The sequence below is a fragment of the Biomphalaria glabrata genome, chromosome 10, assembly GCF_947242115.1.
Source record: "Biomphalaria glabrata chromosome 10, xgBioGlab47.1, whole genome shotgun sequence".
Taxonomy (NCBI): Eukaryota; Metazoa; Mollusca; class Gastropoda; family Planorbidae; genus Biomphalaria; species Biomphalaria glabrata.
Genome location: NC_074720.1, coordinates 31,605,966 through 31,619,979, shown reverse-complemented (window position 1 = coordinate 31,619,979; position 14,014 = coordinate 31,605,966). Strand labels below are relative to the sequence as shown.

The 14,014-nt window shown below is 38.9% G+C and overlaps 1 protein-coding gene across 1 annotated transcript; it reads right to left on the bottom strand.

The window, feature by feature from the left end:
* Positions 1 to 1,380: 1,380 nt before the first annotated feature.
* Positions 1,381 to 12,186, bottom strand: LOC106059970 (5-hydroxytryptamine receptor 3A-like). The gene is made up of 6 exons (XM_056042953.1): positions 11,911 to 12,186; positions 10,989 to 11,122; positions 9,230 to 9,404; positions 3,549 to 3,721; positions 2,613 to 2,789; positions 1,381 to 1,920 (listed from the first exon to the last, which is right to left on the bottom strand). The coding sequence occupies exons 1-6, from the start codon at positions 12,124 to 12,126 to the stop codon at positions 1,551 to 1,553; spliced, it is 1,245 nt and encodes a 414-aa protein (XP_055898928.1). The 5' UTR covers positions 12,127 to 12,186; the 3' UTR covers positions 1,381 to 1,550.
* Between the last annotated feature and the right edge of the window lie 1,828 nt (positions 12,187 to 14,014).

The window sequence follows — 14,014 nt, the reverse complement described above, 5'->3', positions numbered from 1 at the left end:
ACAATTACGTAATATCTTCTAATATTAACACAGTAAGCTCGTCATCGGTGATTTTAAGTATTTCTTCAGCAAAGTATGTTTGGGAAAACTTCGCTTGCTTGTATAGCCACACTTACCACAATTGTATTAAAAAGTATTGGAATCAAGATAGCAATATTTGGGGACCGACATATTTGTGTGTGTGCATAAAACTCTAAAGCTCAATAGATTCTTGTTCTGGAGAAACTGCGACAATTAGGCTACATGAAGCCCCCAGACTAAATTAGTTTTTGTCTATGTCGCTGATTGATTTCCATCTGAGGATTCAATAAAGGCGACTAAAATTCATATTTATCATGACATTGTTCTCATGGAGTTATTATTTCATGAGCAATACGGTCCAAGGAAGGTATTTCCACCATTAGCTTTTTCTTGTGTGTTGATAGAAAATATATCTTCATCTTTTTTTTTCGCCAAGCAATTTTTTCTGGTCGCCAAAACATCTTTGGGGGTCTGCATCACAATGTACCATAGATTTTAGATGTTAAATGTACTGCGAAAATAATCGATAAATATTTGATTTTTATACTTTCTGTATTTTTATTTGTTTTCGTGATCAATATTACAATAAATATGTTTTTATTTTGTTGGCACATGTACGTATTCGGCCTCTCAAGAATGGATATAACTTGGATGGTATTTCACTCCAGGATATTTCTTTGATTTCGTACTGCCAATTTTTCTTCAACTCATTCGTGATGCCAACGGAGTGCCAGATTCTCCTTTAAGAGAAAACGCATGATGTCCAAGATTCTCTTCAGATAATCTCTCCACATTTTCCCCTCTTGCTTATTTAAATTTTGAGCCTTGCTGTCATTATTGTTGGCTAATCAGAGACAAACTTCAAGTTCCCTCCAAGCAAGTGGTTTATGGCTGAGTGGCTAAAACTGCTTGGTTACGGCTTGGCCCCCTTACAAGGGGGTTTGAGATCGAATCCCGACTCTAGCAGGGTTGTGTTTGCTGAGCGGTTGGAAAACCTTCTCCCAGATACCCCACACACACACACACACTGGTCCACAAAAGAGATTGGATCATTACTAATTAGTAGTTGAAAAAAAAAAACATTATAAACGTGTCCATAACCAGTGCATTGAACAATGAAGTACCATCATGTAAGGTTTCAAAAAAAAAGTGTAAAAGTGCGTTGCTTTCAGAGATTTAAACACATCTGGTAAAATTTGATTCAAGCCGGTCTACAGCTTACATTTAATTTCAGAAAGAATATAGGACATAACAAATGACCAAAACAAATAAATTTGTTTTTATTTATATAATTACAATGTGTAGTTATACTGAGAAAGTTTGTCTCAGTTTGATGCCCCCCACCACTTGATGCCCGCACCACCCGCACATTGATAGCTACGCCACTGGATCCAAGAAAGAGTGTGGAGGAACTAACGAGTTCAAAATCTGGCGCAGACAGAGTTAAAATGAGTTTTGTAATAAGAATGAAAAGACTGATAATTCTCCACTTGATTATCTTATTATTGATTTATTATTTTTAATAAGAATTATAAAAAATATATTATAATAAACGTTGGAATACAAAAGAAAAAATACAGAACAAAGAAAATCCTATCCCATTGGTCTGAGGTGATAAGTCTCTGTTTTCCTGTCTTCCTCATTGTACAGCTTTCTTCTTTAGCTGGGGCGACCTTGTTTTTCTTCATGTTCTTGCTTTCATCTGATACACTATCAAAGGGGTCAACAAATCCTCCCTCTGGCGTATTATGGTGGCCCCGGCGGCCTTCCGCCATCTCCGCCTTCATCGTTTTCATCACACACACAGTGGCGATGATGGCGAAAAATGTTTGGGCCATGATGGTCACTAAGTAGATGAGAAGTTTCGGCATTTTGTTCATACTTCTGGGCATCGTACCACTGTCAATGAAACACATTGGTAAGAAAATAATAATTTGGTGAAGTTAAAAACAAAATTCAATCAGGGAACGTAATCCCGTGGCACTGTATATTTAGATTTAACTTCCGTTGACATTTTTGTTGCTACGGTAATGAAGCCACTTACATTGTAATCTATTCAATACTTTTAATGGAGTTTAAAATTGAAAAACTAGGATTTAGGGAATGAAGACAACTTTTTTTTTCTAGGTGGCTCTGTTCTCCAAAGCTGGCCACCGCTGCCCCTGAGGATAAAACTACTTGGAGGTCAAGGAACAGGAGAGAGGGTGAGGTACTTTGAAACTTCTGTTAGTCCTCTTGAATTTGTATTCTACTAGAGTGTCTTTTTAACATACTTAATCCCAGTAGTTTAATAGCCCTTAAAAAAAAACAATGTAGGATAACTCTCTGTTGCGCTTTACGTCAGTCAGCTTAAACCAAGTAACTCAGGTACATTGTCATAGACAGAGAGCCAGGCCTTAAGCCAATCAACTTACACCAGATAACTCAGGTGCACTGTCATAGACAAAAGTCATGCTTAAACTAAACAACTTACACCAGATAACGCAGGTACACTGTCATAGACAAAAGTCATGCTTAAACTAAACAACTTACACCAGATAACTCAGGTACACTGTCATAGACAAAAGTCATGCTTAAATTAAACAACTTACACCAGATAACTCAGGTACACTGTCATAGACAAAAAGATGGACACCAAATAAGAAGTTCTTTCGCCAGACATGGGCGGAATCCAAAACACGATAGGTGTCATGAGGGCCATCAGAGCCAACGGTACAACGATACTGAAGATGTAGTATGTGGTACTCCTTTGTATAGTTAGTGTCATTCTAGTTCAAATATAAGAAACAAAAAGATGTAGATTTCACTGTGATAAATATTTCCTTCTAAAAAATCTAATAAATACAAAATAAATATTTAAAGCACTATTACTTCTGTCACAAATAGATCTACCGGTGGAGCGTTAAAATGCCGGCTATTCTTTTGGATGAATTAGAAAAAAAATTACTTTGTACAATACTATTTATGCAGATGCAAAGGTCATCTGTTTCTATGGCCAACGGTTAACGAGGGTGTCATGTAGCCAGCACAACAATAAACTTTCTTCAACCTATTTGGGTTGGGTAAACTCTTGGGCGTCCTAAAAATTCCAAAATTAAAAATCCTAGTCTTCAATGAGATTTGAACCCGGACGCCAAGCGCTTTATCACTTGGCCACCATGCCCCCCCCAACTAAATGGCATAATTGTTTGTTTAGAGCCCTTGTCCTTAAGGATGAGTGCACATGATTACGCAGGCCTAGTTGCGACCTGCATTTTTTTCTCGTGTCTATAATAAAGTACTTAGAAAGAGACAAAGAGAAAAGCACATTTCTTATTCCATAGGCTAAGACAAATTCGTACAAGTGCTCCTTCTTCCCTAGTGCCATTAGAGAATGGAATGGGTTACCTAAATCATCGTGAAAACAGGTAAAAGAAATAATTGTGCAAAACTTCAGCTTGGGTGTCGGAGAAATGGCATGTACAAACCTTTTACCAGACAGACAGGCAGAGTGAGTTGATATAAGCTTTGTAATAACAATACTTTACTTTGCCATACTTAAGTTGTTTTTGCTAAAATCTTCATAATAAATGATTTGAAAGTGTCGAGACACAATCTTCCACTCTCCGTTTGTCGGCATAGGCGGCGCTATTTCAATATCAGAAATATGGAGTTGGTACTGAGAGTCTTCTAGGAAAGGCCAAATAAGAATATCGCATTTCTGAAATATACACAAAAAAAAACAAAAAAACAAGGTTACAAAGACAGTTTGTGTGGAAATACAAACTTAAAATCGGCCCCCGAAGTGGTCCACCCAGGCAGGCTTCAATATTTTCATAAAGAACATCCAAATGAAATTATATCAGACACAAATCCGATGTGAACCTGGCCTAATTGGTTCCCCTTTCAGACCTTGTGGTCTATGGGGCAGATGATGTAAAGTTCATCTGTTTTTGTGGCCTACGGTTAACGAGGGTGTCATGTAGCCAGCACAACGACCAACCGCCTTTACTTTTCCCCAACTAATGTCAGGTACCCATTAGAGCTGGGTAGACTCAGAGGCGCCCAAGGATTCCGAAGTTGAAAATCCCAGTCTTCTCCAGGATTCGAACCCGGGACCCTCGGTTCGGAAGCTAAGCGCTTTACCGAGCCTCTCCTGGTCTTTACAAAATGTAATTGTTTTGAAAGGGCTTAATCTTTTATTTGGATCCTAGCGCACTCCCCATACTACAATGTTTAAGAAAATGAAGTTTATAAGATTACTATTCGTTTTAAATTAGGTCTAACTTATAATGCATACTATTTAGCTTTTTCTCTTTAAAAAACTGCTTGCATAACTGATTTTAAAAATTAGATTTTTCGCTTTCAGGAAAAAAAATGTAGCCGTTGCATCAGAACTTTGAATGGTCTAAAATATTGTGATGTCGGATTTTCAATATCTTTTCTAGTTTACGAGATCTAAACAGAACGGACAGACATTTCGCACAAAACTAATAGCGTCTTTTCCCCTTTCGGGGGCCGCTAAAAAGCATTAAAAAATAATGAGACACTCAGAGTGCGTCCTCCGAAGTTTCACTTGTGCAGGTTAAAAAGGCAAGTTTGAATAGTTTCATCCTGAATATTAGAAGCTATGGTTTAACAAACAAAATAACAAAAAATATCTTTAAAAAAAAAGGTTATCTAAAGGGGAAGAACTTAACCCTTACAATTTTATTTAATAAATAATGTACAATTTATTTTCCTATTTCGATATCAAACAAAATATTTAATTAATTACAAATAATTAATTGATTAATTGTTTTTTTTTATAATTGTTAGGCCCAATATATAATTGTTTAAAGTATCAACTTGATCGGAGAATGTTTGAGGGAGAAATAGCGTTAACAGAAGTAAGGGGAATTAAACCCAACAAATTTAGCCATATCTGAGAATACTGAAAGATTAGTTTCCCTTGTTGGTATCAAACAAAATAATTAAATAACCAGTAATTACTTGAGAAATTTGTTACTTTTTTTCTTTTTTTTTTTATTGATTCACGTCTTGTCTATGCCAAAGAATAATTTTGCGAAGTTCACCTTGATCCGAAAACGGGTGTGGGAGAAATAACGTGTACACACTTTTTACCTGACAGTCACACAGACAGAGTGAGTTGATAGAAGCTTTGTAAATTTTATTAACATAAACAACCCACTTCCCTAAACAAAAATATGTGAGTTGATACAGTATGGTTTGGATATATATTAATAATGTTTCTGTTATTATTGAATTGTTGATATCCATATGTATTCATAAACTGACTGTTATGAAGCCATGGGCTCCCGCAGTGCACCCTCCTGGATTCTTAGTAGCCAAACTCTACCCTTTTTTCTTTTTGCACCATCAGATCAATTAAAATCTAAGTAGCCACTAAACAAGTAGTGCTTCCACTGGTGACAGAAGTACAGTTGTAGTAGACTAGCCTAGGCTTATCAGAAATTGATGGCAGACAATATACGTGCACCCTTCTGAATTCTGAGAAACCAAATTTTAGCCAGTTTTTTACACCTTCAAATCAATTAACGTCTGCTAGGAAGCAACTTAACATGTAGTGCTTCCATTGAAATAAAGTTAATAAGCATAAGCTATTATTATTGTTGTAACCCTGCCTTGCACTAGTACTTGAGGTGCGCACTAGCGCACTAGTGAACGTAAACAGGAGGACACTAGAATGGAGAGAAGAACAGTGCATCAGGGATTGTAAAGAGTCTGAATGTTTGAAAACTAAGAAGCCAGCTTTTGGTGCTGCCTGAAGGTTGTAGAAGGGACCTTGAGCGAAGCGGGGAAGGCTGTCGTTGGTCCACATTCGGGTTGCTGTCTAAAGGACTGGTAAATTAGTAGAAAGACTCTGAGGAAGCTGAAGGATGCTATGTGTTTGTCCTGGTGAATAAACACCTGTCTTTATTTCCTGTTACACTGTGTTGTGTTGCCTGCCTTTACGTTGAGTGCCTACCCAAGAGTTACAACAATTGGTGTCGAAGTGGGATTTGGGCAGCTCAACGAAAGGAAAGAATGGCAACGCTTAGGAAGCTAGATGAACTTAGCTGTAAACAGTTAAAAGAGGAGCTCCGAGCCAGGGAGCTGAGGATCTTCTGTGCAAAAGAAAAAATGAGAGCCAGTCTTTGGCAGGCTCTTGTTGATGAAGAGGAGGATCCAGAAATATACCTGTTTGAGATAGAACCAGATATTGGTGAGGTGCTGAACACCATGCAGAACTGGTTAAGTGAACTTTGTACCTTCCAGGATTCGATGAATCATTCTATGGACAAACTGATACGTAACGTGCAAGGCCAGATCAATCCTGTAAGAGAGAGGAGTCTAACATCATTCAACAACAATGAACCGTTACTCATTCAAGACTGTGGCTGTACTGATAGTTACAAAGAATGCGTCAATCTTAACAAGAAGCACAAAGAGGAACAGAAAGAGACAGTCGAAGCAATAGAAGAAGTCTGCTACGCGACTGAAACTTTTGCTGTACCAGCTTTGAGTGCAACAACGACCTGGACGGAGCAGGAAAACTTTGAGCCTGCGTTAGAGCCTGTCACTTTGGACCTTAAGGACCCCTGTCGATCTGCCAGTACCTACGATTGGAACTTGAATTTTGATTGTTGCATTCAGGCGGTAAGCAACAACTGTACATGCGGTGCTTCACGAAGGGAGTGCAAATGTCAAGAAACCCATCAACAGGGTCTGAAACCAGTGGACTTCGATACTTCTGTTTTCACCAGCGAGAGGGGCTCTGAAGGTGGTCAGAAGAACCCTGCAGCTGATGGACTTTTGCACCTGAAACGTTGTAAAGGTGCCTTACAGACAATTCTCCCTGAGACGGCTGAGGCTGACAGTTTGTTAAACAGCGTGGCTTCATGTGGGTCTACAGCTCTTTCACGAGTCATCCTTAGAAAGGGTCTGATGAAGCGCAGTTCTGAATCAACTGCATTAACAACAACAAGAGCTGTCACTACCACTCGATGTGTCAGGTGGCTGACGCCAGCGACAACCGTCAGGATGGAGAGGCCACGTTTGCGACATCGTTTCGAAAGAAACTTGGTCAACTGGAGAAGGAGAAAACGGCACCTGCAGAGAGCAGTGTGGATCGCTTTGTGGGGAGCACGCTCCATGCAATCTGTGACTCCCACTGACCGACCTCCACCTGCATTGATCAACCGTGAACATATTTCTTTTCGGGACGAAAAGACTAAGGTGGGGGTAGTGTTGTAACCCTGCCTTGCACTAGTACTTGAGGTGCGCACTAGCGCACTAGTGAACGTAAACAGGAGGACACTAGAATGGAGAGAAGAACAGTGCATCAGGGATTGTAAAGAGTCTGAATGTTTGGAAACTAAGAAGCCAGCTTTTGGTGCTGCCTGAAGGTTGTAGAAGGGACCTTGAGCGAAGCGGGGAAGGCTGTCGTTGGTCCACATTCGGGTTGCTGTCTAAAGGACTGGTAAATTAGTAGAAAGACTCTGAGGAAGCTGAAGGATGCTATGTGTTTGTCCTAGTGAATAAACACCTGTCTTTATTTCCTGTTACACTGTGTTGTGTTGCCTGCCTTGACGTTGAGTGCCTACCCAAGAGTTACAACATTATTATAAAAAAACGGTCATAATCAGCGCTCGATAAAATAGCAGGTTAAACACGTCCACCAGTTTACGATAGAAGAGAGATAATAAAGTTCTTCCCATGTCATCTGAGTCATGAATTAACTGCGTTTTCTTGTCATTTCGGTAATGAAAATGCAGATATCTCTGGCACTGAATAGATGTGTTTAAGCGTTGGATTTGTTGATGGCGAGTGTATTCATTGGTTTTGTGCATGTTGTTAAGAGAAACGCACTGTCTGTGTCTAGCGTCGTTGTCAGCGAATATATTAAGTAGAGAAGGCATGAACAAACTACTCCGCCAAGGCTACGATGGCTGCTCCGTGATGGGTAGCCTTCAGAACTGTGTTCAGGCAAGAAGTCGTGAAAAAGCAGACTTTGTCGCACTTGTTAGATTGACCTGAATGACGTTTCAGACATACGTAATGCTGTTGGTGTCATCCGGAAGATTATCTATTTCTTCCGTAACAGTTCCAAGCGAGAGCGTTGATGCTAAATTTCCTCTTTTGTGTGAGACACGATGGACAGAGAAACACGAATTCCTTCATACTTTAAGTCACAACTTTGAGAAGATCTTTTACTGTTTGGCGTATTTTAAAGTAACGGCTGTAAGTTCAAACCAGACAAACTGAATATGTGTAATCAGTGCCCTGCTGGTCATGTGTTTCTGATTTCTCTTTTAATTGTCGTCAATTATTTATCTGTTCTTGAACCAGTTTCCGTGATGTTGCAGTCTGTCCATCTTAGCACAAGCGGCCGCTCAACAGCACATCAGCAGTCACATTAATGACATAATCAAAAACCAACTTGACCATGCTGAGGAACAATTCGGGGATGGCATCCTGAGCACGACGAGACTGCTGGCTGACAAACTTGGTATTGAGTTGGTGCTACTGAGAATTTGCAGTCGACAGACACACAGGACAAAAACCACAGGCTTGGATTTCGGGATTATTCCAGACCACGGCTTTACATTCCGCATCTTGATTCGTTAGTTTCTTCATTAACGTCTCGCTTTTCAAGTAATAATAATGCTCAGTTCAACCTGTTTTGTTTTCATCCTAAAATGATGCAACGTACAGAAGAATATCAGAACTGCCAGATAAGCGTTCATTGCCGGCTTGTCCATCGCGACGAGAAGCAATTCAGTAGTAGTTTTGGCTGCGTATTTTTTTGTTTGATCGTACATTGTGATGCACGGACCGCATGGATACTTAGAGACGTCTACAGTAAATAGTTTGTTCACATGTGAATTTTTTTTTTTTTAGTTTTTTTTTCATGAAACAAGTATTTACAGTGAAATTATTATCGCATAGGTATGGGGGGGGGGCGAGGGGGCACCAGTTCTTTTTTTAATATTCTCTGTGATAAAAAAGTTGCTATGACTTTGAGCCATAAGTGGCAAATAAAAAAAAATTACACCATTTTTACAACTATTCACTATTAATAGTAACAAACAAGGGAGAAAATTTAGTAACGTGGTTAACAATGTACCATATTTTTAACACATTAATGCAATTGGAGAAATAACGTGTACAAATATTTGGGCAGACATACAGAGTTGATACATGCTTTGCAAAAAAAATAAATTACCTGCTGATCAAAAGGGTAAGACGTAAGGTCAAGGTCACAGTACGTATCCACAAAGACGGTGGTGAAAATGGTCACTGTCCCATTGTGCCAAATGTAGCAAAAGTCAATGACGCTTGGCAGTACCCAGTTGGCGTTATCGGCTGAATTTGGAATAGTTATTCTTGGGCTCCAGATACTTTTTGAAAGCAAAGTGAAAGATAAAATGCAGTTAGCACACAAAGGATATAGACAAAGGCTTATGGAATGCTTATTGTGTAACAATCACAATAGTTAAATGTCCTTATCCCGTCAAAAATAGTATTATTCAGTCACTGGTATATACTTGTGCCACTGGTGGAATAACTAATGATCATTGTGAGGTTACGGATAAAATAGTGTATAATATAATGGGTATAGGCAATATTAAAGTTAATGAATGAATGATTGTTATCCCACGACACAACTAATGAAGAATAAAAAATAAATCCCAAGGAAGAAATTTTTATATAAACATCAACTGTAAATTTGTAACTAATATTTCTAATGAAGAGTGTTAGACATATTGCATGTTTTTCATCATTGCTATTGAAAATGGGTTGTTTGCATATAAAATGTAATTAGTAAAAGTAGAGCTCCCCTTTCAGATCATACAGTCTATAAGGCAGATGATGTTAAGGTCATCACTTTATTTGGCCAACGGTTACGAGCAGGGTGTCCTGTGGTCAGCACAATGACCAATCAACTTTACTTTCCCCAACTAAATTCGTTGGGTGCAACCAACTAAGTTGTAAGTAAGTAAGTATATATATATATATATATATATGCGGCCTCCCATTCCCAATTTTTTTTTAATGCGGCCCTCGATACAAAAAGGTTGCGTACCCCAGGTCTACCAAAAGAATGAAGGGTCAGAATGTAATAAAGATTAATTACGTACACATATTTTTATATGTGTGGCCGGGGGGGGGGGGGGGGTAGAAAAAAATAACTCCCCCCCCCCCCCAAAAAAAAAAAACAATCCTGGCTACGCCCATGACAAATATTGTTAAAATATACAGGAAAACATACTCCTTTAGTGAATAACTCCTCCGGATTTACTGTTCTTTTTTTTTATAAATAGTGAATAGCTGAAACATATGGTGTATTTTTATAAGAAAAAAAAACTGCTTGCATATTTACTTTTAAAATTAAATCAATTGCTTTCAGAAAAGAAAAGAGTAGCCGTTGCATCAGAACTTTGAATGTTTTTTTCAAAAATCAATAACTTTTCAAGTTTCTGTGATCTAAACGGGACGGAGAAACAGACAGACCACTTCAACTAATTAGCGGCTATTCCCGTTTCGGGGACCGCTAAAATTGAAGCAAAGAAACATGTGTTTTGTGTTGCTCCTCAGTATGTTTTTTAATTCTTGATCACATATAAATTATGGCTCAATTAGATCTAGAAATGGTTTTTATCTAGTTGTTTACAAATCTATTCTTTTTCCGTTCGGTTCTCCTCTTACTTGGTTGGCTTAGAATACTCTTGTGTTTATTCGAATGATAAAATTACAAATAAACAATTACCCTCAACAATAAAAAAATAATAAAGCTGTATTGTCTATGATTTCAAAAAACATAACATAGTACATATATAACTACAAAACCCTAAATGATTTAATAATGAAAAAATTACCAATATGCCATTGTTTAACATAAACACTCTTGTTTCGATAGTCTTTTTTATATTTTGACGAAATATTAACGAATGATATCTAATAGATCAAAAGATGGTATATACTTATTTATGTTTTCAGTTATGAAGCTGATATTGTCATAATCTTGCATGTTCCAGGCCAGACTACTGTCCCACCAGCTGATTACATAACTGGACACAGTGGAGACAGTCTGCTTGACTTCGTCTATCTGAGTCACCTGGGTCATAAAAGTACTCCATTAGGACATAATCAGTGAATTGAAAATTGTTTTATGGTCTAAGTATCTGAGTTAGAAAGGAAATGGAAAAAATCGATGACGATATAATTGGAATCAGAATTTCAGAAAATAGTTTTTATAATCTCAGTCCACCATCTGAGGAAGTGATTCGCAGCGCAATGGAAGAATGGCACATCTGCAGGAGCTGACAGCGTTTTAGTTGAAGTGCTAAAAACAGACAGTGTGAAGCTATTCTACCCTTTCTTCTCCAAGATAAGGGGGAAAAAAGAAGAAGTGCCACTACAGTGGAAGTAGGAATACCTCATCAAACCCAAAAAAAAGGTGACCTTAGTTTCTGCTCCAACTAGCGAGGGATAACGCCTTTGTCCATATAGGAAACATTTTTTTACCGCATGCTACTGAACCGAAAATAGAAGGCGCTTAAAATCTACATCTTCGCAACCATGGCCGGCCTTAGACATACGCAAACTAGACAGCCGCCTAAGGCCTCCGATTGGTAAGGGCCTCGCAAAGGACTCGAAACATTTTTTTAGAGAAGAAATGAAATAGCTAAATTTGTGTTCAATGTTATTGTCTGGCGTCCGGGACATTGTGTCCCCCTTGCCCTCCCCTCACTACGCCTCTGCATTCGTTTATCATATTTATGTATCTCATATATTAACGGTTATTGATCTGTTTGTTGTTGTTTTTTAATTTGGCTACAATCACATGCAATTATTAAAATACACATTATACAGATGTACTGCTACGGATCTTAAACTACTCACAGCGAAAGGCCAAAAGTAGATCATCAGGTCTATGGTCCTATTTGTGACGTCATCCCCAGGGTTGACATTGCTTATGTTGGCTCGCCGCTCCCTGAGGTCAGCTTTGAGTTTGGCCTTTACATTTCGCCAGGACGTCTCCGCTCCTCCTAAGTGAACAACAAACTCTGTCAGACAAACGATAGTCAGAAGCTCAGTAACGTGAGCGAGTCTTCTCATTTCCTCGAAAACTAGGACATGATTAAGGGGAATACTCAAATGACGTCCAATAAGTGCGTGTCTTTTTTTTTATAGCGGTAATGTATTAGAGTGTCTGTTGTTGCCTAACAACACATTTTTCAAAATGTCGGCTTTAATCAGTCCCACATTCTTATATTTGTTAAAATAATTAGTAGCTAAGCAACGAAACAAATTTCAGAGAATACAGATAAAGAGATAAGACTGTTATGATTTGCACATAGTATTTACTTTTGAAATGACGTTTTTATTTGATGTTGCTTTTCGCTGAATCCGCAACGACGTGCCAGAATGTTTTGTTTGATTGAACTTCTCTATTGTATTTGTTGAACATCATTGATTTTTCGCATGACATTGGAACTCTGATACAGCACAGATAATTCAAATTGCCACTAAACTAGTAGCTTGAAATGGTTACCCGACAAAATAGCGCGGACATAATAGCGCGAAATTTCCCGACAAAATAGCGCGGTCGTATTTATTATTTGTATAATAAGTACCAGATTTTAGTAAGCCATGTTGTGCTGGTTAAGGTTTACTTAGACTTAGGTCCTCCCGCGCCGTTCGGCGCATTGGGCCGCAAGCTGTCTCCATAAAGATCTGTCATTGGCAATGTCTGAAGCCTCCTCCCTGTTTGCGCTTTGCTCGTATTGGTCTCCATGTCATCGCAACTCTTGGTATGCGTAGTTCATTTTGTCGTAGAACATGTCCCACAAACCTCATGCGACGCTCTGTCACAACCTCACTAAGTGCTCGACTCCCAGTTCGGCATAGGATTTCCTTGTTTGAGACCCGTGTAATTGACTCCCAAAATCCGCCTCAGCCATTTTAGTTGAGCCACATTTAGTCTTCTCTCAATTTTGACAGACGACTTCCATGTCTCATATGCATATGTTGCAGTTGGAATGACGATTGTGTTGAGAAGGTGTATTTTTGTCTCGAGTCCAATGGCTTGGCTAGTCCAAATAGGCTGCAGCCTTTGGAAAATGCTCCCTGCCTTTCCTATTCGGCACGCTACATCATGTTAAGCATCTCCATCATTTGTTATGATGCTGCCAAGGTACGTGAACTTGTCCAGCTCTTCAAGCTTTGACTCGCCAAGTCTGACGGGGACACCCTTTGCCTTATATCCCACTCGCATAATTTTAGTCTTATCCAAGTTTATGGCTAGGAGGAAAAGGAAGGGAGATAAGATGCACCCCTGTCTCGATGCTAAAAAACTCTGTTGTTCCTTCTTCTGTTTTAATGCAGCAACTAGATTGACTGTATAGGTGTCGTAGGATCTTGACGAATTTTTCTGGGATACCGTATTCTCAAACTATTTTCCATAGGGATTCTTGGTGAACATTAAGGTTGCGCCTGAGTTATTCCTACAGGTCTTCACAGTACATGTACTAATTAATCACTGTGGCGTACCTCTGTTATATGCACTGCTGTCATCTAAACAGGAAGCTTTGTTCGACTCTTCAGGAAACTGTTGGAACTAAAACCAACTCTTGCTCCACAGAGTGTTATGTTAGATTTTGATAAGGCAAGTCACAATACAGTAAGCACAGTATTCCCGGCGATCAGGCTTGTAGAATGTGTGTTTCATCTTAGACAAAGTTTCTGGCCTACTTTCATAAAGTACAAGATGAAAATCTTGCAGCTAGAAGTCGGCTGGATGTTTGTTAAGATGATGTACGTTGGCTCTTTCAGTTGTTGCACCTGTAATGTAAATATTGTCTTCGAATGACTAAATGATGCTCGGCCATGTGTTGTAGGCAGTTCGTATGATTGATTCGAGAACAACTATATTGGTCGCCATGGACTTCCAAAAGCAATATGGAATATTAGAGATCGAGTGCCGTGAAATGGGGTGACTTTACCC